The 26916-nt window shown below is 42.2% G+C and overlaps 1 protein-coding gene across 3 annotated transcripts in view; it reads right to left on the reverse strand.

Annotated features, from left to right (window-relative positions):
• LOC129821117 (integrin beta-5-like) overlaps window positions 1-26521 on the reverse strand; it is a 66057-nt gene extending 39536 nt beyond the window's left edge. Inside the window, exons 1-9 of one of the 3 annotated variants that reach the window (XM_055878429.1) lie at window positions 25862-26521; window positions 25213-25298; window positions 24546-24750; window positions 21296-21545; window positions 19048-19216; window positions 14970-15131; window positions 8451-8546; window positions 8188-8277; window positions 5552-5686 (exon numbers count right to left, since the gene is read on the reverse strand). In XM_055878429.1, the coding sequence (XP_055734404.1) occupies window positions 5552-5686; window positions 8188-8277; window positions 8451-8546; window positions 14970-15131; window positions 19048-19216; window positions 21296-21545; window positions 24546-24750; window positions 25213-25298; window positions 25862-25943 (1275 nt within the window). In that variant the 5' untranslated portion in view covers window positions 25944-26521. Of the gene's footprint in view, window positions 1-5551; window positions 5687-8187; window positions 8278-8450; window positions 8547-14969; window positions 15132-19047; window positions 19217-21295; window positions 21546-24545; window positions 24754-25203; window positions 25299-25861 lie in introns of all 3 variants that reach the window. The other 2 variants (XM_055878426.1, XM_055878427.1) reach the window with 2 other exon arrangements.
• Between the last annotated feature and the right edge of the window lie 395 nt (window positions 26522-26916).

The raw sequence follows: 26916 nt of genomic DNA on the forward strand, positions 1-26916 counted from the left end.
CATCTGCACTGAGCTAAAAAGGCTAGAGCTGCCGCTTTCAAGGAGTGGGACACCACTCCGGACGCTTATAAGAAATTCAGCTATTCCCTTAGACGAACCATCAAACAGGCAAAGCATCAATGCAGGACTAAGATTGAATCCTACTACACCGGTTCTGACGCTTGTCGGATGTGGCAGGGCTTGCAAACTATTACGGACTAAAGAGAAACCCTGCCACGAGCTGCCTAGTGACGCAAGCCTACCAGACGAGCTAAATGCCTTTTATGCTCGCTTCGAGGCAAGCAACACTGAAGCATGCATGAGAGCACCAGCTGTTCCGGACGACTGTGTGATCACGCTCTTCGTAGCTGATGTGAGCAAGACCTTTAAACAGGTCAACAGTCACAAGGCTGCGGGGCCAGACGGATTACCAGGACGTGTACTCAAAGCATGCGTGGACCAACTGGCAAGTGTCTACACTGACATTTTCAACCTCTCCCTGACCAAGTCTGTAATACCTACATGTTTCAAGCAGACCACTATAGTCCCTGTGCCCAAGAATGCGAAAGTAACCTACCTAAATGACTACCGCCCCGTAGCACTCACGTTGTTAGGCATGAAGTGGTCATGGCACACAACGATGAGAGCCTATAGGGAGGTCAGAGACCTGGCAGTGTGGTGCCAGGACAACACATCACCAACAAACGATCATGGTCCAAACAGACCAATACAGTTGCGAAGAGGGCACGACAACATCTTTTCCCCATCAGGAGACGGAAAATATTTGGCATGGGTCCCCAGATCCTCAAAACGTTCTACAGCTGCATCAGAGAGCACCGCCTGGTATGGAAACAGCTCGGCATCCGCCCATAAGGCGCTACTAGGGTAGTGCATATTAGAGATCGACCGATTATGATTTTTCAACGCCGATACCGATTATTGGAGGACCAAAAAAGCTGATACCGATTAATCAGACGATGTTTTAATTTATTTGTAATAATGACAATTACAACAATACTGAATTATTTTAACTTATTTTAACTTAATATAATACATCAATCAAATCAATTTAGCCTCAAATAAATAATAATGAAACATGTTAAATTTGGTTTAAATAATGCAAAAACAAAGTGTTGGAGAAGTAAAAGTGCAATATGTGCCATGTAAAAAAGCTAACATTTAAGTTCCTTGCTCAGAACATGAGAACATATGAAAGCTGGTGGTTCCTTTTAACATGAGTCTTCAATATTCCCAGGTAAGAAGATTTAGGTTGAGGTTATCATCGGAATTATAGGACTATTTCTCTCTAAACCATTTGTATTTCATATTGACTTTTGGATGTTCTTATAGGCACTTTAGTATTGCCAGTGTAACAGTATAGCTTCCGTCCCTCTCCTCGCCCCTGCCTGGGCTCGAACAAGGAACACATCGACAACAGCCACCCTTGAAGCATCGTTACCCATCGCTCCACAAAAGCCGCGGCTCTTGCAGAGCAAGGAGAACGACTACTACAAGTCTCAGAGCGAGTGACGTTTGAAACGCTATTAGCGCGCACGCCGCTAACTAGCTAGCCATTTCACATCGGTTACACCAGCCTAACCTCGGGAGTTGATAGGCTTGAAGTCATAAACGCAGGAAAGTGCTGTTTGAATGAATGCTTACGAGCCTGCTGCTGCCTATCACCGCTCAGTCAGACTGCTTTATCAAATCATAGACTTAATTATAACATAATAACACACAGAAATACGAGCCTTAGGTCATTAATATGGTCAACTCCGGAAACGATCATTTCGAAAATAAAACGTTTATTCTTTCAGTGAAATACAGAACCGTTCTGTATTTTATCTAACGGGTGGCATCCATAAGTCTAAATATTCCTGTTACATTGCACAACCTTCAATGTTATGTCATAATTACGTAAAATTCTGGAAAATTAGTTCGCAACGAACCAGGCGGCCCAAACTGTTGCAGATACCCTGACTCTGCCTGCAAAGAACGCAAGAGAAGTGACACAATTTCCCTAGTTGAATAATTGCCTGCTAACATGAATTTCTTTTAACTAAATAGGCAGGTTTAAAAATATATACTTCTGTGTATTGATTTTAAGAAAGGCGTTGATGTTTATGGTTAGGTACACATTGGTGCAAATGGTGCAACATTTTTTCCGCAAGTGCGCTGGTTAAATCTCCCGTTTGGCAAAGTAGGCTATGATTCAATGATAAATTTACAGGCACTGCATCGATTACATGCAACGCAGGACAAGCTAGATAAACTAGTAATATCATCAACCATGTGTAGTTAACTAGTGATTATGTTAAGATTGATTGTTTTTTTATAAGATAAGTTTAATGCTAGCTAGCACCTTACCTTGGTTCCTTGCTGCACTCGCATAAGAGGTAGTCAGCCTGCCACGCAGTCTCCTCGTGGAGTGCAATGTAATCGGCCATGATCGGTGTCCAAAAATGCAGATTACCGATTGTTATGAAAACGTGAAATCGGCCCTAATTAAATCGGCCATTCCGATTAATCGGTCGACCTCTAGTGCATATGGCCCAGTACATCACTGGGGGAAAGCTTCCTGCCATCCAGGACCCATATACTAGGCAGTGTCAAAGGAAGGCCCCCAAAAAATTGTCAAAGGCTCCAGTCACCCAAGTCATAGACTGTTCTCTCTGCTACCGCATGGCAAGCGGTACCGGAGCACCAAGTCAAGGACCAAAAGGCTCCTTAACAGCTTCTACCCCCAAGCCATAAGACTGTTGAACAATTAATGAAATGGCCAATCGGACTATTTACATTAACCTCCCCCCACCACCTTTGTTTTACTGAGTGGTACTGAGTACTACTCTCCATATTTTCAAGCCTAGTGGTGCTGCATCATGTTATGTGTATGCTTGTAATCGTTAAGAACTGTGGAGTTTTTCAGGATAAAAAAAGGAATGGAATGGAGCTAAGAACAGGCAAAAATCCCAGAGGAAAACCTGGTTCAGTCTGCTTTCCACCAGACACTGGGAGATCTATTCACCTTTCAGCAGGACAATAACCTAAAAACACAAGGCCAAATCTACACTGGAGTAGCTTACCAAGAATACTGTGAATGTTACTGAGTGGCCGAGTTACAGTTTTGACTTAAATCTACTGCAAGACCTAAACATGGTTGTCTAGCAATGATCAACAACCAATTTGACAGAGCTTGAAGAAGTTTGAAAATAACACATTGGCAAATGTTCTACAATCCAGGTGTGGAAAGCTCTTACAGACTTACCCAGAAAGACACAGCTATAATTGCTGCCAAAGGTGCTTCTACAAAGTATTGTCTCAGGGGTGTGAATACTTATGTAAATGAGATATTTCTATCTCAATAAATTTGCCAACATTTCTAAAAACATTCACTTTGTGATTATGGGGTGTTTGTTTGTCCATTTTGAATTCAGGCTGTAACAACAGCGTGTGGAATATGTCTACAGGTATGAATACTTTCTAAAGGTACTGTACACGATCTTATTTTTGTTGCAGAGAAATGCAGATGAGCTTCATGATTTACATAAATTCAGTGACAACCCACACTAAGACACAATTATATTAACATTGCACTTTTCATGTAGCATAATTTTGGTCAGCTAATAGTCTAAACACGGATCAAGCAACATTATGGACTATACTGGTCAAATTAAGATCCTACATCTATATGGGAAATATTTAGTACTCTTTAAGGTTTGAGAGTGTCGCAGTGAAAGGAAGGTGGGCTTAAGTTTGTACACTGGGTCTAACACACATTTGTTACCACGTCGTCTTTGTTCGTTAAAATCGCATCTGGTTTCACCAACCCTTCTTTCTCTAACTTTTGTAGTGAGGACATTGACATGCAGCTTCAGGCCCCAGAGCAAGGCTGCAGCCAGAGACCCTGTGACTGACACCTGGGAACTTTCCCAATTCCTCCTCCCTCTATTCCTCGCGTCCTCGTTCCTCACCTTTTTAGGAGGACAGATTAGCACTCAGACGCCTGCAGAGAAAATACCCCCGCTGCAGAACAAAAGACAGAGTTAGACCCATCACCCTGGCCATGCAGAGATGTGATTCCCCCATTCACTACTATTATTCATTCACCCTCCATCCCCACACACCATCCTTATTTCCTACATTCAATTAAGACAAATAAGGAATCAGTGAGGGAGACACTGGGGCTTTGGGAAGAAGAATTCCACAGGGTCGGATCTCTGCGTGGTGGAGTGTACAAAGTAGCCCCTTGCTGAGCATTTCAATAGATCCTGTACAAATCCTCATTGGGGCCTGAGGATTTGAGCAGTGCAGAATTCAAAGCAATTAAGATGTGCAGTGATCTCACGTCACCTGACCTTTCTTAGAGTTTTGTTTGCTGAAACAAAGGAAGAGAAGAACGCATTCCATCTAAAATGGCAAGAACATGTTGGAACCCAATTAAAAAGCCAGCTAAAATATTATTCCGATGCCAAATTATTATCCCCCCCCTATACGTAGGTCTACTCACACTAAAATGCTTTCTGTGGAGGCTACTGATGCCACATCACCCATAGACTACTTCATCCAAAGCCATCCAAAATAGCTTATTTGGAGGGCTGTTTGGAAAGCACAACTGATTTCCAATTGCAGTGTTCAGAAGCCAAGAATAAGTTGAGTCAGTTCAAACTCCCACTGCTATCCCAGGAAGAGGGTGACCCTTGCCTTGAGAATGGCCAGTATCTGCCGAGACAGCCGTGTGTTGACAGAGTATGTGTGTGTGTTGGTTGGAGACAGGACATTCTGGAGTCCCAGAGAAGGGATGGACACCATGACTAATATTTTTTCCAAAACAGACAGAAGCATTTTTGCCACCCCCAGTTTGCTTTCTTCCAAGGGAAAGAATATGTTTGCATTATTTCAGTCATGGTCTGCTCATATCAAATACATTAAGCAGGGTCAAATTTGAGCGCACACATATGTTAACTGTTAAAGAGAGTAAGCAAAGCAACAACATTGTTGTTCTCTCACTCAATCTCTCTTTTTCTCAGAGTCTAAGACATGGCCGATATCGCTCCTTTAGTCTCCCGGCAACTGCAGTTTAATTTAACCAAACAGGAACTGCAAACTGAAGAGGATTGAAAAGTCACACTGTGCTGCCAAGTCACAACTTTCTTTCTTTAGTCAGTCATTCGCTGGCTGGGTGAATGATATCCATGATATTCCTGTCAGTGTTGCCGAGAGACATGCCACTGGGCTAACTAAGCCCTAATGCAAATACCCCATGATGCATCTGTCCACAGGCTGGAATTACATCCTGTTACAGTTGTGTTGCATCGTTCACATGTTGTCCATGACATGACAGTCAGATCACCTGTACATTAGGCAGGCTGGGAAAGGTTCACTAGTCACTATCAGGCAAAGCTGCAAACTACAAAGACCTAAAGATCTGATTTTATAACCAACCCTAACTTTTGATGAAGACCAAAAAGCGTATTTTCGTTTATATACATTTTCACGATATAGCCAATTTTGACTTTCCAGCTTGGCCTGATAGTGCAAATCCATAGGAAGCCAGGAGGTCTGAGAGACTCACCGTGTCTCCGATCTTGAGGTCGGCACACTTCCTGAGGCCTGGTAGGGGCTGTCCGTCCTGACAGGTGGCCGTGAAGGACAGACTGAGGTCTTCAGGTTGATCCCACACAGTCAGCTCCACTTTGGACCGGATGTTCTGGAGGGAGGACACACAGACAGAGAGAGAGAGAGAGAGATTGGATGAACTCACAGATACATATGCCTTGAACACAAAAACAGACAGAGACATATACAGATCAACAGACACACACTTATGAATAAGTACTTTGACATTTGCATCAAAGTGGTAAATATGTAATATATTTGAAAACTAGACAGATGGTCCACTGGTCAACTATCCAAACAAGTCTGAGCAAAGACTCCTATCAATACGAACCGTTGATTAATGTGCACTGTCCCTGTAAAAATAAAATAAACTCAAACTCAATAGATCACATGAGCATTAAAGTATGTCTGTATATTAGAGCTGGCACAGAGGTTCCCTGGTGGTTTCCATACTATTTGAATGTTAAATGCTTCCAGTACCCCTGGCACTGGATCCACTCAGAAGCACCACAACTCAGCATTTTAGAATGAAACCAGTAAGAGCCTGTTATTTAATCTGTTAGCAGGCAGGGTGGAAAACAGAGAAAAAGATAATTGGAAAGAGCGTAAAATGCCTTGGTTAAGCAAGATTTATACAGTTCATTCTGTCTTTTGTAAACTTCCCCCAAACCCACAGCGGTTCGGTTGGCATGGATGGATGTGGAGCGCGTGCGTGTGTGTGCCATAGCGTGGCTTTGCTGCTACATGCCAGCCTTATCTGTACTTTATTTGCGTGTTCACTCCAGCGCATAAAAGCTACAGAACTGTGAAAGGGGGTAGTCAGAATCATGACCGACTGACAGATACCCATGATTGATCTATGCCCTGTTTTGGCCTGTATTGGAAAAAGAACACAATGAACTGATAACAAAATGTGTTGAAATACCTAAATGCTTACCTAAATATACAATTATGATAGAAACCAAATGTGGTGCCATCTGCCCATTGTGTAAAGTGAATAGAATGTAGGCTACTTGGTATATAGGGGTGGCAGGTAGCCTAGTGGTCAGAGCTTTGGGCCAGTAACCGAAAGGTTGCTGGATGACATCCCTGAGCTGACTAAATAAAAATCCCACTGTTCCCTGGTAGGCCGTCATTGTAAATAAGAATTTGTTCTTAACTGACTTGCCTATTAAATAAAGTTTTTTTTTTATTGTTTAAATTATTATTATTTTTTTTAAATACCATTATTATCAGTTGTAGACTCAACTCGTGTCCTTAACTACGCAAAATCAAGTTGTAGTTCCTCTCAACCACAGAAGGAAAAAATGCTTGACAAAAAAAAACACAGCTTTATTGGAAAATATTTTTGGGGAAAGTTAACTAAAAACAGGCAAATACTTCGGTTTTAAAAAATTCAAAATACATGGAGAAAGAGATTGGTTCTTCCCTTAAAATGTTGTTTTCTCTCAACTAGTCAACAAAAGTGAATTATATAACTGCTTCCCTGCAGTGCATTAAAGGCTAAATCTGCCATTTCAACAGTCTGACTGCCACTTTGTTTGGTAAGCTGAGGTATGGGGCTAGAGAAATGTAGCCAAACCACTCTCAAATCACAAACTGTGACTTCAAGATCCCCAAATAGCCAAACCAGAGCCACAGTGTCAGAGTACTTACTCAGTGATCTATGGTCAGGTTTTAGTCAACAGACCACAACACAATAATACAAGACAGGATGATTCCATGCTTTGAGAATGGATTATGAGAGAGTGTCTTCTGTGACAATTATAAACACTAACGTCAAATTATAATTCAAGACCATTTGAGGCCCCTGCTTAACTTTGGTAGAACAAAGATTATACATTTATCATGACCCATAAATTGAAGATTGGTGGTTCTATTTTTTGTTGATCTTTCCATAAATGTGAATTGTAAACGAGGACAAGATGTAAATCTCCTAGCACACGAGTCTATGGCCGTTTGTGTTTAAAATACACAAGAATCCCTTCTAGAACCCTTTTCAGGCCCTTTGAAAACCCTTCCTTCAAATAACTGGAAGAATGGAATCTATTTCCTGTATGGAGGGGACTGGGGAGTAGCAGCACAACAGTGTCTCAGGCAGGATTTGCACCATAAACCTGCTTCTTCTTCAGTAACCATAAAGTGCTAGTGCAGAGTTAAAGATAGTGCCGTAGTGTGAGCCAGGAGTAGAGTAAACCCCAGACCACCACAGCAAATAGAGGGGCAGGGTGAGGGTCTCCATATCACCACAGAAAATAGAGGGGCAGGGTGTGGGTCTCCATATCACCACAGCAAATAGAGGGGCTGGATGAGGGTCTCCATATCCAATGCTAAAGCATAAACATTCAACACTTCCTCTTGTCCTCTAGAGACCGGGGACATGTTCAGTAGGCCTCACAGTTTTGCAATGGAAAACAAAAATGACGGGTTCAGGCTATACCGGTCTGTTTCCCGGTTTCAAAACGTGTTCAGCCAACTGTCAACCAACATCCATTTCAGAAGAGGACCGCTGAGAGACTCTCTTTCCCTCTCAAGCGCGCGCACACACACACACCCTGTGCTCTAAATGGGAGAGAACGCTCCTTTACTTACATTGTAGGCGTTAACAATGAGTTGGATGATGTTCTTAGAGTCCTGATCCAGAATCTCCACTGTAGTTCCAGGTATCAGTGCTGTGAAATTCTACATAAAATTCAGATATTATTTTTTTAATTAAAAGAAACAAATATAACAAAGCAATTAACACAATATCAAAGGCTACCATACCCACCGAAGTGTACACACCAACGCGTACACACTATACACACAGCTACTCTCAATCCTGAACATAAACTTATATAACAAAAAAAATGTACCTTGTAAATGACATAGAGCCTTTTAGTCACAGCGAAGATGAGATAGATGTTGTTCTCCGCCAGCTTCTCTCCCAATAGGGCCAGAGAGGGATAGTCCTGCAGACAGACAGATAGATATGCATGGAAGAGGATGTTAGAGCCATTTCAAGTTCTCATTAGTTTAGCTTCTAGCTCACGCAGGGAACGGAAGTCATTGCTCCTCTGACTCCAGTGTTGTCTTTACATGAGTCCCCTGACATTTCATTTTTCACCAGCAGAAAGAAGTCAGAAGTGATTTAGACATATTTATTTACAGCTCTGCACAAGAGCTGTGGATTGAGGAGCGAATCCTAACTTCCACTTAAGCCAAAGATACACTATAGTCAAGGCATGACCGAGTGAAAATGTTTAAGCATTTAAAAAGCAATCACTTTATCTCAATCAGATTTGAGATTTTTTGTCTTCATTAGCCTTTATCATTGTGTACATACGAAACAATCAACAGTGAGATTTACAGTTGAAATGAGCCGCGAGGTTCACCGGTTTTCCTGAAAAACACAGTGCTGTCCCTGTTACAATGATGTTATAGCTCTAGAGTAACCCTGTTACAATGATGTTATAGCTCTAGAGTAACCCTGTTACAATGATGTTATAGCTCTACAGTAACCCTGTTACAACGATGTTATAGCTCTACAGTAACCATGTTAATGTTATAGCTCTAGAGTAACATTCCTAATCCAGGCACTTGTCATCTCCCGTCTGGATTACTGCAACTCGCTGTTGGCTGGGCTCCCTGCCTGTGCCATTAAACCCCTACAACTCATCCAGAACGCCGCAGCCCGTCTGGTGTTCAACCTTCCCAAGTTCTCTCACGTCACCCCACTCCTCCGCTCTCTCCACTGGCTTCCAGTTGAAGCTCGCATCCGCTACAAGACCATGGTGCTTGCCTACGGAGCTGTGAGGGGAACGGCACCTCCGTACCTTCAGGCTCTGATCAGGCCCTACACCCAAACAAGGGCACTGCGTTCATCCACCTCTGGCCTGCTCGCCTCCCTACCTCTGAGGAAGTACAGTTCCCGCTCAGCCCAGTCAAAACTGTTCGCTGCTCTGGCACACCAATGGTGGAACAAACTCCCTCACGACGCCAGGTCAGCGGAGTCAATCACCACCTTCCGGAGACACCTGAAACCCCACCTCTTTAAGGAATACCTAGGATAGGACAAAGTAATCCTTCTAACCCCCCCCCCCCCCCCTTAAAAGATTTAGATGCACTATTGTAAAGTGGTTGTTCCACTGGATATCATAAGGTGAATGCACCAATTTGTAAGTCGCTCTGGATAAGAGCGTCTTCTAAATGACTTAAATGTAAATGTAAAATGTAGAGTAACCATGTTACGATGTTCTAGCTCTACAGTAACCATGTTACGATGTTCTAGCTCTACAGTAACCATGTTACGATGTTCTAGCTCTACAGTAACCATGTTACGATGTTCTAGCTCTACAGTAACCATGTTACGATGTTCTAGCTCTACAGTAACCATGTTACGATGTTCTAGCTCTACAGTAACCATGTTACGATGTTCTAGCTCTACAGTAACCATGTTACGATGTTCTAGCTCTACAGTAACCATGTTACGATGTTCTAGCTCTACAGTAACCATGTTACGATGTTCTAGCTCTACAGTAACCATGTTACGATGTTCTAGCTCTACAGTAACCATGTTACGATGTTCTAGCTCTACAGTAACCATGTTACGATGTTCTAGCTCTACAGTAACCATGTTACGATGTTCTAGCTCTACAGTAACCATGTTACGATGTTCTAGCTCTACAGTAACCATGTTACGATGTTCTAGCTCTACAGTAACCATGTTACGATGTTCTAGCTCTACAGTAACCATGTTACGATGTTCTAGCTCTACAGTAACCATGTTACGATGTTCTAGCTCTACAGTAACCATGTTACGATGTTCTAGCTCTACAGTAACCATGTTACGATGTTCTAGCTCTACAGTAACCATGTTACGATGTTCTAGCTCTACAGTAACCATGTTACGATGTTCTAGCTCTACAGTAACCATGTTACGATGTTCTAGCTCTACAGTAACCATGTTACGATGTTCTAGCTCTACAGTAACCATGTTACGATGTTCTAGCTCTACAGTAACCCTGTTACGATGTTCTAGCTCTAGAGTAACCCTGTTACGATGTTATAGCTCTAGAGTAACCCTGTTACATTGATGTTATAGCTCTAGAGTAACCCTGTTACATTGATGTTATAGCTCTAGAGTAACCCTGTTACATTGATGTTATAGCTCTAGAGTAACCCTGTTACATTGATGTTATAGCTCTAGAGTAACCCTGTTACATTGATGTTATAGCTCTAGAGTAACCCTGTTACATTGATGTTATAGCTCTAGAGTAACCCTGTTACATTGATGTTATAGCTCTAGAGTAACCCTGTTACATTGATGTTATAGCTCTAGAGTAACCCTGTTACATTGATGTTATAGCTCTAGAGTAACCCTGTTACATTGATGTTATAGCTCTAGAGTAACCCTGTTACATTGATGTTATAGCTCTAGAGTAACCCTGTTACATTGATGTTATAGCTCTAGAGTAACCCTGTTACATTGATGTTATAGCTCTAGAGTAACCCTGTTACATTGATGTTATAGCTCTACAGTAACCCTGTTACAATGTTATAGCTCTACAGTAACCATGTTACAATGATGTTATAGCTCTAGAGTAACCATGTTACAATGATGTTATAGCTCTACAGTAACCATGTTACAATGATGTTATAGCTCTAGAGCAGTGGTCACCAACCTTTTTAAGCCTAAGATCACATCCTAAGTCCAAATGTAAATCAAGATCTACCACTTGCAAAAAAATACTAAAAAACAAGGCCACAATGTAGTTCCACTTTGACATTCTTTATTTTGTTACCTGTCAGTCACAAGCAAAGTATTCATGTAATTATACAAGTAGTATAATCAGAAGTGCAAATATCATTCAACTTTTTATAACAGTCATGTTAAATGTTTCAATATTTCCACAAGCCTATTACTCATTCACCATTCATACTGTATATAACCTCAATAATCAGTCAATTACAGGCCTAAGCCAATGTACAGTACTGTTTCACTTTCCCTTTTTGAACATAGAATACAGATATCCTTTTGTAAACAATAGAGCCTAAAACAGATTCTCAACTGGCAATACTCACTCAGATGGGATGGATGAGATCCCCCTCCCACACACACATTCAATGTGATGGCTGTGATTGCACACTATCAGCAAGTGCTCTGTAGTCTGGCTCATAGTTTGACATTGCAAGTCTGACACTGTCTGTGAGATGTCTATTAGTTAGACAAGAACTGTTCTTTGACTTGATTATTTTCATCTGTGAAAAAGCCATCTCACAGAGATATGTTGATCCTAAGTAGGCGTTCATCTTAAGTGTGCCATTGTTTACAAAGCACCAAAAGTCTGTCTCTTGATCTCGGTTTCAACTCGATATAATTTTGCACTCCGATTGGTAAAGCAAATACTTGCTGGAATTTGGCGGACATCTCCTAACTCTCAATGGGGAGGAAAGGGTTTGAGATAAATGCAACAACCTCCCTTATGTCATTTAACTCCTGAAAACGCCTGTTGAATTCGGGAGAAGCGTGGAGAATCAAGTCACCGCTCGTAAATGTCCTCACCTCTTGTACTCCCTTTTAATGCCAGTTTCTCCAGGTGGGCACAGAATTCATGCGAGAGAAAAGCATCTGTTTCCGATGTTTAGCGACATTTTCTTTCGGTTTGGGAAGTGCACTAGCCTTCCTTTCCTCAGCTGAGAGGCCCACACACCCACCTTGGCCTTAAAAGGCATTGACAGCGCTGATCATGCGTGCCACGTCTTTGTCTTGTCCCTGAAGCTCATAGTTGAGCTCGTTCAGTTTTGCAGTTAAGTCCGTGAGGAAGTCTGGCAGCCATGCATCATCAGACAGTTCCTCATTTCGTGACTCCAGAAATGATTTGATCTCGGGCAGCAAGTCTACAAATCGCTGCAGTACTTTCCCGCGACTCAACCTCCTTACGCAAGCGTGGAGAATCAAGTCACCGCTCGTAAATGTCCTCACCTCTTGTACTCCCTTTTAATGGTAAAAGAGTGAGAAAATCCTCCTTAGTAGTTTAATCCTTAAAAGCCATGCGAACAAACACAATCAGCTGTGCAGTCATGTCCTGGGATTCGTCAAATTTCAGCGAAAAGCAATCAGTGATAAATCCTTGAGCACTTGTTGATTCCCGTCATCCGATAAAGACTCTACCCTTCTTGTCACAGTGGCTGAGGAAAGTGTTTAATAATAAATGAATAAAAACTGGCACACTTCCGATAGCATTTTTTAATGTCCTTTGTTTTTTAATTCAAATTATTCTTTGAATAACGTCTCGGCAGCAACCGCCATTGCCTCCTTGTATATCTCTCCATCTGTGAACGGTTTCTTATGTTTAGCCAAGAGATGGCTGGCACAGAAGGATGCCTCTGTTGCAGCCTTACTTTAACCTTTCGGTTTGGTAAAAAGCGACTGCTGTGCTTTCAATAGACTTGAGCTGGTCAATTTTCTTCAAACAAAGCATGCTCTTTAGCAGGTAAATTTCTTTGACCTTGGGGTGGATGGTGTTGTGGTGCAGCTCCACATTATTCCCTTTTGCTAGCGCTACAGCCTGGTGACAAATCAGACAAATCCTTTTGTCCTTAACGACGATGAACAGAACATCGTGTTCCCATTCTAAATGAAAATTATAAGTTTTTTGCTTTTTCCTTTGTGCCTCCGCCATCGTTTGATAGCATCAACAACAAGTGCCTGTGCTAGTTAAGGCGGGAGTCAGGGATTTCATTTGTCAGACATTAAACCTAGAAACTATTTGATTGGCCAGATATAGCCCTCCCCGCACCTCGACCACCATAGCTACACACAGGGCTCACACATGACACATTTGAAATTCAATTCAAAAATAATAAAAACATTGGCATTTGATTTTTTCCCCCCTCTGATTTTTAAAACTCCTCGCGATCAACTTGGAATGCTACCAAGATTGACTTGTCGACTGGTTTGGCGCCACCTGCTCTAGAGATATAACATCATTGTAACATGGTTACTCTAGAGCAGTGGTCGCCAAACCCGTCAACAAGTCGATCTTCAAGGCATTCCTAGTCGATCACCAAATATTTCTGTAGAAAAGCCAACAAACTATAAAGGCTTGCGCTCCTTTTTAAATCGTGTTGAGTCGTTACACTCATCGTTACACGGTGCACTCTTGATTCAAAAGTCCTGCGCACCGGGTAAGCAAAGTGTTCCCATGAGACAAACTCCGCCTACCCGGCAAATCTGTGACTAAATCGAGTGCACCTACTCTGCTGCCCGTCGCATAGCTCAAATCACCTTGGCTACGGAGCTTCCATGACACGAACCCAAACCGGCTGCACGCGTGCGCCATTGTGCATAAATGTATTTTGTCCCCCCCACATCAAACGCGATCATGACACGCAGGTTAAAATATTTGTAACGACCCTGGGTTTATAAGCGCGGAAATCGACTGCCGCACGAGCATGCTTTTTGCGTGCTCATGCTTTTTAAAGTGCATTACCGCCACCGACCTCGTTCGTCTTTCAGTCACCCACGTGGGTATAACCAATGAGGAGATGGCACGTGGGTACCTGCTTCTATAAACCAATGAGGATGGGAGAGGCAGGACTTGCAGCACAATCTGTGTCACAAATAGAACTGACTTCTATTTTAGCCATTGGCAACACAGACGCTCGTTGGCATACAAGCAGTTTGGATGCAATAATTGAATAATATAGATTCCTACATTTATTTTGCAACACTTGTGCACGGGACACAAGCGGTGTAGTCAGCTTGTGACCCTGGCCACAGCCAAGTTTAATAGGCTACTAGCCTACATAAGATTTAATAACTTTTAAAACCATGACCAGAGAGATTGTCAACAAATACAGCAAAGAGATGCTGCTTTTATGAGTGAGTTCATGTTTAAATTTATATTCAGCACGTCACTGTTTTTATTCAAAACTATTACAAAAAGGCGCTTCTCTGTAGTTCCGCTCGGGCTGCAGCTGCAATGAATGAGTAGCCAAGTATCAATAGCCCTGCATTTTATTATTATTATTAGCAGCTCGTGTCGATTTTAATATTAAAGAATATTTAACTTTCTCTGGTCATAGGAACAACATGATTTTGTGCATGAGGCAGATGCGGTGCGACTCGAGTTTCGCCATCAGGTGGAAGACAGTGTCCCCTTTCTCTGGTCAGTCTCACCGGAGGAAAAGATTCCAAGTCGGAAATTCGTGCATCTTTCTAGAGCTCCGACTTTTCGACCTGAAGATCACTGACGTCGTCATTTGACCTCGTTGACCATCAGATGCAGGTACCATCAGATGTTATAGCTCTACAGTAACCATGTTAATGTTGTAGCTCTACAGTAACCCTGTTAATGTTATAGCTCTATAGAAACCATGCCTCGTCTTACCATCTTGGTGGAGCTGCTGTATTCGTTCTTCTCATTCATGTGGCACTCCCCATCATGGGGCTGGACCAGACCTCCCAGTTTACCGTCCAAGGCCAGGTGAGGCACATCATCTGTGGCAAACACCAGCAGGTGGAAGGCCTCCTTCCTCCAACCTATCCTCTCCTGCACAAGGGAAGAGATGGTCACTTCACTGAAAGTTTTAGAGACACCTAACTGAGGTGTAAATTAAAGCTAATTTATGCTTGATCCGTAAAATGTGGCATACGGAGGCATGCAGAGGCTAAATCAAGCTCCGTTCCGCATCGCATTGCGCCTCTCAAATTCTGTAACAATGCGGAGTGCTCCGTATTGACATGATTGGTTGATGATAGGTGGGGGCAACTTCTTTCACAATAGCTCTGCTCCGGTAAGCACAAGAAGTATAAAAGCCCTGACGTCTGCATCGCAGTAATTGCTGAATGGCCAATGCAGATGTTGGATTGACCATGCAGCGCCTTTTAGTCTCCTCCAGTTTACAGTAGGCAATTATAATTTTTTAAACACCTTTATTTAACTAGGCAAGTCAGTTAAGAACAAATTCTTATTTACAATGACGGCCTAGGAACAGTGGGTTAACTGCCTTGTTCAGAGGCAGAACAACAGATTTTTACCTTGTCAGCTTGGCGATTCGATCTAGCAACCTTTCGTTACTGGCCCAATGCTCAAACCACTAGGCTACCTGCCGCCCTATGTAGTTTTGTACTTTGGTAAATGCACAGGGGATCAGACCATGAAATCAAGACAGAAATACAGGCTTGATAACAACAAAAAGAGACAAGTTCATTCTAACTGAACCTTGATAGTTATTGATAAATTATGATTGATTTGAGATAACTGTACTATAAAGCCTTTATAAAAAAGTGTTTAAATATTTTACAATGTAAAAAGAGCTTGGCAAAACACAGCTGACAAAAGATCCCAGAAATGTTCCATACAAAAAGTGTCTCACACAAATTCTGTGCACAAATGTTTACATCCCTGTTAGTTAGCATTTCTCTTTTGCCAAGATAATCCATCCACTAGACAGGCATGGCATATCAAGAAGCTGGTTTAACAGCATAACAGGTGCACCTTGTGCTGGGGACAATAAAAGCAACCAACATTTTCTGTTTGTTTTGTCACAATGCCACAGATGTCACATTTTTTGAGCGTGTAATTGGCATGCTGACTGCAGGAATGTCCACCAGAGTGGTTGTCAGATAATTGAATGTGCATTTCTCTACCATAAGCCACCTCAATTTCATTTTAGAGAATTTGGCAGGATGTCCAACCGGCCTCACAAACGCAGACTACGTGTAACCACGCCAGCTCAAAACCTCCACATCCGGCTTCTTCACCTGCGGGTCGTCTAAGACCAGCCACCCAGACAGCTGATGAAACAGTGAGCATGCACAACCAAAGAATTTCTGCACAAACTGTCAGAAATCATCTCAGGGAAGTTCATCTGCGTGCTCGTCGTTCTCACCAGGGTCTTGACCTGACTGCAGTTCGCTTCATAACAAAATTCAGTCAGCAAATGCTCACCTTCGATGGCCACTGGCACGCTGGAGAAGTGTGCTCTTCACGGATGAATCCCGGTTTCAATGGTACTGGGCAAATGGCAGACGTGTGGGCGAGTGGTTTGCTTATGTCAGCGTTATGAACAAAGTGCCCCATGGTGGCAGTGGGGTTATTGTATGGGCAGGCATAAGATACGGACAACAAACACAATTGCATTTTATCGATGTCAATTTGAACGCACAGAGATACCGTTACGAGTACCCCGAGGCCGATTGTCGTGCCATTCATTCGCCGCCATCACCTCATGTTGAGGGATGATATTGCACGGCTCCATGTCGCAAGGACCTGCACACAATTCCTGGAAGTTGAAAATGTCCCTGTTCTTCCATGGCCTACATACTCAGACATGTCACCCATTGAGCATGTTTGGGATGCTCTGGATTGACGTGTATGACAGCTTATTCCAGTTCCTAATATCCAGCAACTTCACACAGCCATTGAAGAGGAGTGGGACAACATTCCACAATCAACAGCCTGATCAATTCAACGCGAAGGAGATGTGTCTTGCTGCATGAGGCAAATGGTGGTCACAACAGATACTGACTGGTTTTCTGATCCACTCCCCTACCTTTTTTATTTTTAAGGCATCTTTGACTAACAGATATCTGTATTCCCAGTCATGTGAAATCCATAGATTAGGGCCTTATGAATTAATTTCAATAGACTGATTTCCTTATACGAACTGTAGATCAGTAAAAATTTGAAATTTTTGCATGTTGTGTTTATATACTTTTTCAGTGTAGTAGGGAGTTGTAGTTGCCAACAGGCCAATATTGTACATAGTTTAGCGCAGCAAACGTAATTAACTACAATGACTAGAATCTATTGCGCACACGCTTACTTGTCCGGTCTCGGTATGTGTGGAGCAGACAAGGAGACCTACCTCTGACTGAGACGGAGAGAATTGAGAACGTGCAAGAGGGATAGAAAGCATACCTGAAAATACATGATCTAAGTGATTAATAGTTGGTATTCAGCAGTCAGAAAAGTATGCCTTATTTACTTTGAAGAACTACGAAAATAGCGATTTTGTCAGAAAGCCTAGGCAGCAGCTGCACAGAGATGAGATTATTTGGAATGGTCATCAAATAAAATAAATGTTTTATTAAAGTATTGTGAATAAATTATGATTAATAAGTGATAAGCAGCAATGGGCAGTCAACCATCATGGACCTTTTAAAAAAATGATTCTGTGTTGTTACAGCATTCAACCCACATAATGCATTTAATGTCTAACCGAAATCGACCTCAAAATGCACTAATCGCTCTGCACTAGCTGTAAAGAGAGTCTTTCCTGCCCCTATAAAACACTATCACTTCATCATTATCATTACAAGGAAACTATCACTTTCCACAAGCTTGACAACCACATACATAAACAAGGAGAGTAGCAGGTGTTTTATCCAGAACAAGGTCATTATCAATGGAAAGCAGAGGTCAAAAAAAGAGTAGCAGCAAAGAGAGCATTAGTCTCTTAACACAGTGCTGAGTAAGGGCATAACACTAAACAAGCCTGACCTTACACCAGTGTTTAGGCATAAAAAGGCATCCATTTGTGATGCCCAGTATATTATGTGCCGCAGTACCCAATAGAAAGAGATGTGGGTTGGCAGTTGGCATACAGGGCCCTTTCTGAATAGCATGCTGGAATGCTAGATACATGCAACAAACCTGCCATGCTTCAAGTGTGTTTTGGCTGGAGTTGTAGTTAGTATGTATGACAGTCATGCAACCATGCCCATCTGATGTATATTTTGTTTTACAGGGAAACAAAGAGGCACAGATTTAGCTGAATATTCTACAATGGTCAGCAATGCAAATGATTCATTAGTCAAAGTAATATTCTGACAACGTAACTGAGTGAAACAAACATATCAAGAAAGTATTGGCGCAACCGCAAAACAGACTGCCTATCCAAGTTTCTGTTACACCAAATGACATGTTAGAGTTGGGAGGGAGTCATTCTCTTCCAGTAAAAACTATTAACTCCCGCTCAGCCAACAGCGCAACACTGTGATATGACTGGGCCTGTTTCTGTTAGTGAGTGGTCTCCTTGTTGAACAAGCTGCACCTGACTAGACATCCTGTTCAACCACCAGGTGCTTTGAATTAACAGACTCTATTAACCCCAAATAAAGTCTCAATTGTGACTTTTGTTCATTAAGCACAAAATGGGGGGGGGGGGGGGACGAACAGAACAGGGAGGGACTACCTACACTTAGTCAGTAATAAATGCTCCTTTTCGTATTCCATTGTGTGTGCTACTGAACACAACCAGGGCCTAAATCCATCATGTCTACCTGACTAACAGCTCACAGGAGAAAACCTAAAGGGACTTGACTGACAGAAAACCTGGTCCTGATTGGTTAGGGTTAGGTCAGGGTTAGGATTAAGGTTTACGATTAAGGTTAGGGTCAGGGTTATAGGTTGGCATGCCAGCCAGTCACATCCCATTAATCACACCCCGGTCTCAGCTCACCTTACAGACGGCAGCCTGTAGGATGGCGTCGAAGCCTCCCTCCGGAGCGTCCCTGTTGCGAGACACCATCTGTTTCTGCACCTCCTCGTTGAAACGATCCACCTTGTCAGTCAGGGAGAGGAGGTGGCGGAACCCGAAAGAAGGGACACAGTTGGGGAACAGCTTGTATCTGTGGAGAGGGAACATTTTAAATAAAATTATGCTATGTATGTAACAGACCTGGGTTAAAATAGTATTGGTTTTCTGTGTTCGATTGAGCTTGTCTGGCACAGTGGAACCAATGAAATAGTGCAAACCCTGCCCATTTGGCACCTCCACACAGGCTCTCATCCAGGCAAACTATTTCAAATACTGTTTCAACATTGATCTGTTGGCTACATTTAACATGATATAATGCAGTTTCCTCAAGAGGAAGACCTCAGTGACATTCTAACACACAATTCATCCTGGAGGAAACATATCCTTTGGGGCACTTGATTGTTTTGGCAAGGGCAGAGTTGTGTTGAGGACGAGAGACCCAGACGGCATAATCTGTCCTCTGCCCCTTTAACGTTTTCCTGCAGTACTGGCTCTTTGACTGACACACAGTCCACACACAGGACCCAGGGCATAACCTAGTTGGGCAGTGATGCGTGATGATGGCACTAAGTAAGTGCGGCGTAATCTCACCTCCGGGGCAAATGTGGTGTGTGATGTGTGGGCGGCTGCTTTCAACCTCTATGTTCAATTCTGTTCCCTTTCAGCCTGCCTGCCTGCCTGCCATCATCACCATCCACAACAAGCCTCAGCATCACTTGGTAAAGATGAACAAAAATGACTATTTAATTCAAATACTGAGCTATAGTGTATGCTCAAAAACATTTGGAAATTAGATAATACTAATACAATTGCTTAACAAGTATCATTTTTTCCTCCAAAAAGCTAGGGGTCAAAATTGACAACCCTGTTGTCTATATCCTGGTACTGGGTAAAGTTCATGATGCCGTTAACCTTAATAAGGGCCTCACTCCAGCGGAAGCAAAATAGCCCCATAATATCAAAGATCCACCACCATATTTTACAGAAGATGTGGGGTTATTTTCTTTTCTGCATTCTCATTTCGATGCCAGACCCACCACTGGTGTGCGTTGCCAAAGAGCTCTATTCTCATGTCATCAAACAAATGTAAATGCCTGGAAGTTTGCTAAACGGCATTGGCACTTGGATTGGTTAATGGCATCATGAACTTTACGCAGTACCAGGATATATGGTCAGATGACATGAAAATAGAGCTTGAATTGAAGGCAGCAGAAACAGACCCAAACAGACCCAATGTGTTCTTCAACTCATAAAACATTTTAGAAAAAAGCTCAGTACAGTTATCTTCGCAGGGTGAGGCATTGTTCGCTGCAGCTAGCAACTTGAACAAGCTGCAAACACTCTGGACAGTCTTCATTCAACGACTCAATCATGGACACTCTTACTGACAGTTGTAGCTGCTTCGTGTGATGCATCTTGCCCTTTGTGCTGTTATCTGTGCCCGATGTTTGTACCATGGTGTGTTGTCATGTGTTGCTGCCTTGCTATGTTGTCGTCGTAGGTCACTCTTGCTGTGATGTGTGTTTTGTCATACATATACACACACACCTATTTATTTTGTTAATTTTTTAAATACCAGACCCAGGAAGCCTTTTGCTAGGCCGTCATTGTAAATAAGAATTGGTTCTTAACTGACTTACCTAGTTAAATAAATGAAAGGTATTGAAAACAGGGGTGTCAATTTTTACTCCTACCTTTGAAAAGAAAAAAAGATGACTTCTTAAACAATCTCTTTTTCTACAGCTCAGTATTTGAATAATTATTGTATACAGTCATTTTTCTAATCCTCATTGAGGGAGTCTATCATTTCAGACCAGAGTGGACAGGGTCAATTACCTCTTTCACAGAAAAATGATCCTGAACTGTGAATGATATAAGAAGATATAAACTGGTTAGTGAACTGACACAGTCTTTCCCTCTCTCACACTACTACTCTAGTTTTAGAGGAAGACCTTCTAAGCAGTGCCCTCACTTCCATTTTAGTAGAAATACAGCACCTTGACATATATACTAAAATATTGATATTACACTTGATCCTAGATGAAATCCACAAAATCACAACATGAACCCAAATTATTTCAGCTGCACTCCTTATTAGATTCACAAATCAACCAAAAACACATGAGCGTGCTCTTTGCAGTCAGTAACAGTGCCCTTCCTCGGTTCTCACCCATTGCAGGGGTTGTCCTGGTACTTGGTGGCCGTGTAAGAGAATGGTGACATGTTCTTGTCTACGAAGGAGCCAAATCCCAGTCTGAAGTTTGAGGTGAGTTTCCTCATCTCGTCAGCCAGCTTGGTGCCCAGGTTCCTGATGGTGTCCAGGTCATCCTTCATGGACAGAGACAGGTCCATCAGGTAGTACAGGTCAACAGGGTAGTCCTCCACCTGACGCACCTGCACCTCGAATGATGTCTGGTCACCTAGCGGGAGGGGGAAATTGATTTGTGCCATTGCTTTGATAGGTTTACAAATCAAACAGCATCCTACATTTTCCCTGTACAGTGGGTTGACTTAATATTTTCTAAGAAAATAGTGGCTTTTCCCCCAATTATACTGAACAGAAATATAAAACGCAACGTGTCAGTCCCATATTTCATGAGCTGAAATAAAAGATCCCAAAAAGGTTCCATACCAGTGGCGGCCCATCATTTGAGAACCACATTGGGGGGGGGGGGGAGACTTGCCTGTTTTGGATGTTATTTTGGCATTAACACACGTCACATATCAGTTTGCAAACAATGTAAAAAAAATATATATATATCATTGAGTTAATAAAGCCGCATACAAACATGGTCTCTTTTTTGTTTTCTTGAGTAAGGCAGAGAGTGTTGCGCAGTGTTCTGTCACTCATCGAGCACACACACACACACACACTACGTCACCGCCAAGCCTAAGGGTAGAGCTAGAAAATGCTATCCCCTTATGTGCTGCCATAAAGTTACATAAGAAGTGTCCATCCAAGAAGGCTCAAGGTGAGAACTTGTTCTCAACTGGCCTACCTGGTTAAATAAAGATGAAATATATATATATATTTATTTTTTGAAAGGTTATTTGCCACAGTTAAAATGACATCATCTACAGTAGCTTTGATTGGACAGATCATGTCAACATCATACTTTCAAAATCTTAGCTAACAGTCAACATGAATCAAGTCGAAAATCTACTGCAAATCTTTTTTAATCCTTGTCATATGAAGAGAAATAATGAAGAGAAATTATAGATAAAACGTATCAGTGCTCATCAGCCATTGGACATAAATATTACAAAACAAGTTGGAAATCGCAAATTCAACAATGCGTGGTTTGGAAGGAATCAGTAACAGTGGCTAACTGCAAGCATTGCAAAGCAATCACTAGCCTGGTATTCAGTGGCTGTGTGGTCCCACATCTGGGATTAAGGGGCACATTTCCAAGTTTAAAATGATAAACTTTTAACATTGGCCATGCTGTCAATGAAGGATGATTTGTGCCGCGCTCAAAACAACTGTTTACTTGGAACGGCAAAATCTGACTTTAGTTAGTTCAAGACAACTGGGAACTCGGGATAAACAAACTACGACTGGGAAATACCTTTAATCTAACTTTGAATTGTAAATCCAGCCTCTTTCTAGAGCTACGAGCGGAGATCAATGACGATGATTCAACCTTGTTTTTTCCCCCCGAGTTCCCAGTGGTTTTGAAAGCACCATAAATACAGAGAATGCCAGACTACGATGACAAAATTTGCCCACGAAGGACCGCCGCACCACCTTCCTGTTCAAGTGAGCACAGCACAAGGGGAGTCCAAAAATGTATTGTATGTTGCTGCATAAATTATGTAATATGCCAGGGAGATATGTATACTGTAGCTTAGAAAGTAATACTAAGCGTATGTTGTAAGATCTTAGTAGCCCATGTGCGTCAACAATTTTTTTTTGTCTATTTAACCCTCTTAATTTCACCTATTGTTCTGACTTGGTGGTGCACATGTAGCCTATAACCTGTTTTAGAGAAATGTAATCATTGAATATTGTAAGAGCTTTCATTGTCTGCTTTATATGCCCTCTTTATTTATCCTACGGTTCTAACTTGGTGTACAGGGAGAACACTAAGAACGGCCCATGTTCTGAATTCTGTTGCTGTACATTTCAAAAGTGCTAAACAAATAGTTAGGACGGACGTAGTAAGTATATCTCGCTCATTAATGTCTTAGTCGAAATTAAGGATGGCCTCATCCGCTCGTCATCCCCTTATGCCATAGTTTGTACATCTCAATTGTCATTATATACCACATTTGTTTAAGCAAGTCAGCCATGTTTTTTTTTCAAAGGCAGTAAATGAGGCTGAATTAAACTGTTTCGCTGCCAGACAAGACTTCGCTGATAGCCAGGTGTAGTGGTAAGATGTTGGGACAGCTTTATGTAGGCCGTTATAGTGCAATTCATGTATTGTTTAGTGTTGTGGCTTTGCTGGCATGCATCCCACTTATATGTTTTTGCCCCACCAAGATTTACATGCTAAAATCGACACTGTTCCATACACACAAAAAGTTTATTTCTCTCAAATTTTGTGCACAAATTTCTTTACCTCCCTGTTATTGAGTAGTTCTCCTTTGCCAATATAATCCAATCCAAGTGTGGCATATCGAGAAGCTGATTATACAGCATGATCATTACACAGGTGCACCTTGTGCTGGAGAAAATAAAAGGCCACTCTAAAATGTGCAGTTTTGTCACACAACCCAATGCCACAGTTGTCTCAAGTTGAGGGAGCGTGCAGTTGGAATGCTGACTGCAGAAATGTCCACTAGAAGTGTTGCCAGAGAATTTAAAATGTTCATTTCTCTACCAATGCCGTTTTAGAGCATTTGGCAGTCCGTCCAACCGGCCTCACAACCGCAGACCATGTGTAACCACGCCAGCCAGGACCTCCACATCCGGCTTCTTCACCTGCGGGATCGTCTGACACCAGCCATCCGGACAGCTGATGAAACTGAGGAGTATTTCTATCTGTAATAAAGACCTTTTGTGGGGGAAAACTTGTTCTGATCGGTTGGGCCAGCATCCACAGTCTGGCTGCTAAGTGGGTGGGCCTATGCCCTCCCAGTCCCACCCATGTATGTGCCCATGTCTGTCATGTGAAATCCATTAGAACCTAATGAATTTATTTCAATTGACTGATTTTTCTAATAGAAACTGTAACATGTTGCGTTTATATATTTTTGTTCAGTAAAGATATGTAAACAGTGTTCCATATACAGCTCATGTCTCTCCAACCTTTGGTTCAAACACTGTTACCTTGGCAACACATTGTGCTCTGAGAGGGTTGATTCTCTGTGCTTACCTGGTCTCATACTGTGTGCACAGTAGCCAACTTGTCTATCATTGTCATGACATAGGCCTACATGGCACAAAAAGACTGGATCACTAGGCTAGGACTTACCTGGTCTAAGACTCAGGGAGATCTTCTGGGGCATGATCTGGATAACATCATACTGGGTAGGCCCGGAGCCTTTGGAGCTGAGGGGTTCGCTCTTCACTACCATGGTTGTGCTACTAGGACTCTCTATGTTATGGGCCTCACAGCCTCTCTTCTGTAGGTTCTGACTCAGGTCACATCGCGACGTCAGGGTCCTCGCCCTGCCAAACTCCTGAGGGAAGAACAAACTAATGACACCTGTCGTGCAATGTAAAAGCTAGAGTGCACACTTGTCTGCCTCTCAGCTTTAGTTGAGCATTGGTAAGCGAAATTAAAGGATAGGGGGAATCTTGTACATTTTTATTTTTGTGAGACAATTGTAGGTCTGAAAGCAGGTGTAGACAATCCACCATATACAGAGAACACCAATAATTCCAGAACTGCACAGGTGCACTCCTACATCCCGTTGGCTCATTAAACATGCTCAGGAGTGATGATAGCTTTTCGCTTTGCATGTGAACTCTAAACAGTACACAACAGTATGAGAGTCCTCACCTCACACTAAAACAGCTATTGGGTTCAGTATGTCACATTTAGAAATTTTGTGAGAGTATTACTAATCTTACCAGCACAGTGGTGCATTGTAAGTAAACCTAACCCTTTGGATGAGTGAGGCACATACATGCCCTACCTCTTGCGCGCACCAGGCGCAGCTCGGAGAGATGAGGAGGCATTCTTCACAGGATGTCGCGCTGCCACTCATACAAACATTGAGTCCTAATGAGAAAGTAGTAAAAGTAACCAAACAGAATCTCTGGAACAGTGTTGATCATTCATTACATTAGATTTCCAGACAATAAAACTCACGAGAACATACATGTAATACACACACATTTCGTTTTTTTTCTTATTCAAGCGCAGGTGGAATATGGAAAATTACAATTTAGATAATTTCTTCCACGTCAGCGTGAAACATAGTGCTTAAATCGATTCAAAGGTCTATGATCGAAGATCTTGGTTTAGAAATAGCCTTTATTATTCAAACATGGATTTACACTTCAATGCAACGTGTCAAACATTTGAAATAGATTGACAACCACAACAGGATATTTAGTTCTCACACGGAAACAATCGAGTGTGTATGGCAACATTGTTGCATGAATTTCACGGCAACTATAACAATTGTCCCACTTTTAATACACTATAACAAGCGACAGCATACGAAAACTAGTCTTCTAGAGCACTTTTCCGTGGATTACAGCCAGTATAGGCCATTAAGAACACGTTTCGAGAATAATGTTTTGCTCCTCAGTTTCAAGAAGAAAAAAATACTTTCTTACCTTGTGCAACATTGTGAATAAATATTTCCAGAACCATGCAGCCAAAGGCTGTACGGTACACCAACTGCCATGGGCGCCACATAATTTCCTCGCAGTGGGTCCGATATTCAAAAGTCTATGTTTGTGAAGTTATGGCACTGAAGTCGGCAGTCGAACCTCACTTTAGATCCAGGTTCTGTCTGCTCGGTCGGTGAAGACTACTAAACCACTCTCTTTGTCCATTTGAACTCCAGCAAAGCTAATCGGCCTCATAATGTAAACGCGACCTCCAAACAAACATTACAATTCATTGTCCTTCTGAAGAATTCCGCACAACAGGAGCGAAACAATATTTTTCAATGTTGGGTTTAAGGAGTCAAATGCTGTGATTTTTGCAAGTAGTTATGCAGAGCCAGTTTACCATGATGTCCGGAGTTCACTCATAACGGACACCATTGGTTATTGTTTCCCATTACTTTCAAATGGTTATGAGCCCTTATTTTTGTGCAATAATTAACTGTCAAAATTAGTTGAAAGTAGAAGTTCGGTGTAAATGTAGAATATAATTTCAGTTTACTAGAATAGTTTTTCCCTAGCAAATGTGTGTTAATCAGTCTCTATAGTTGCGAATCCAGCCGCTAGTCTCCGCCCATTCATTAACCCCATAGAGATAGACAGAGGAGATGTCTCCATATCGGTGCCATTATAGCGCCTGTGACAGCATGGGCGTCGCTATTGAGGCTACAACCAATAGGAACCCCACCCAGCTTACTACTTTAAAATGGCGGAAGCACGGTGGAAGCCCTCAATGGCGCTACCCATGCTAAAATGGCCTTTTGGCCACTAGAGGCCTCTATAATTTTCTATGGTTAACCCTTTAGTTTGTTAACCACCTCAGATGACTTCAACACTTTGCATTGACACAGATAACAGACACATATCCATGTTTGCCAGGCTGGGCAACAACAGTCATTATAAACGGGGTTGTTCGAGCCCTGAATGCTGATTGGCTGACAGCCGTGGTATATCAGACCGTATACCATGGGTATGACAAAACATTTGTTTTTACTCCTTTA

The sequence above is a fragment of the Salvelinus fontinalis genome, chromosome 23 (genome assembly GCF_029448725.1).
Source record: "Salvelinus fontinalis isolate EN_2023a chromosome 23, ASM2944872v1, whole genome shotgun sequence".
In the NCBI taxonomy this organism is placed as follows: domain Eukaryota; kingdom Metazoa; phylum Chordata; class Actinopteri; order Salmoniformes; family Salmonidae; genus Salvelinus; species Salvelinus fontinalis.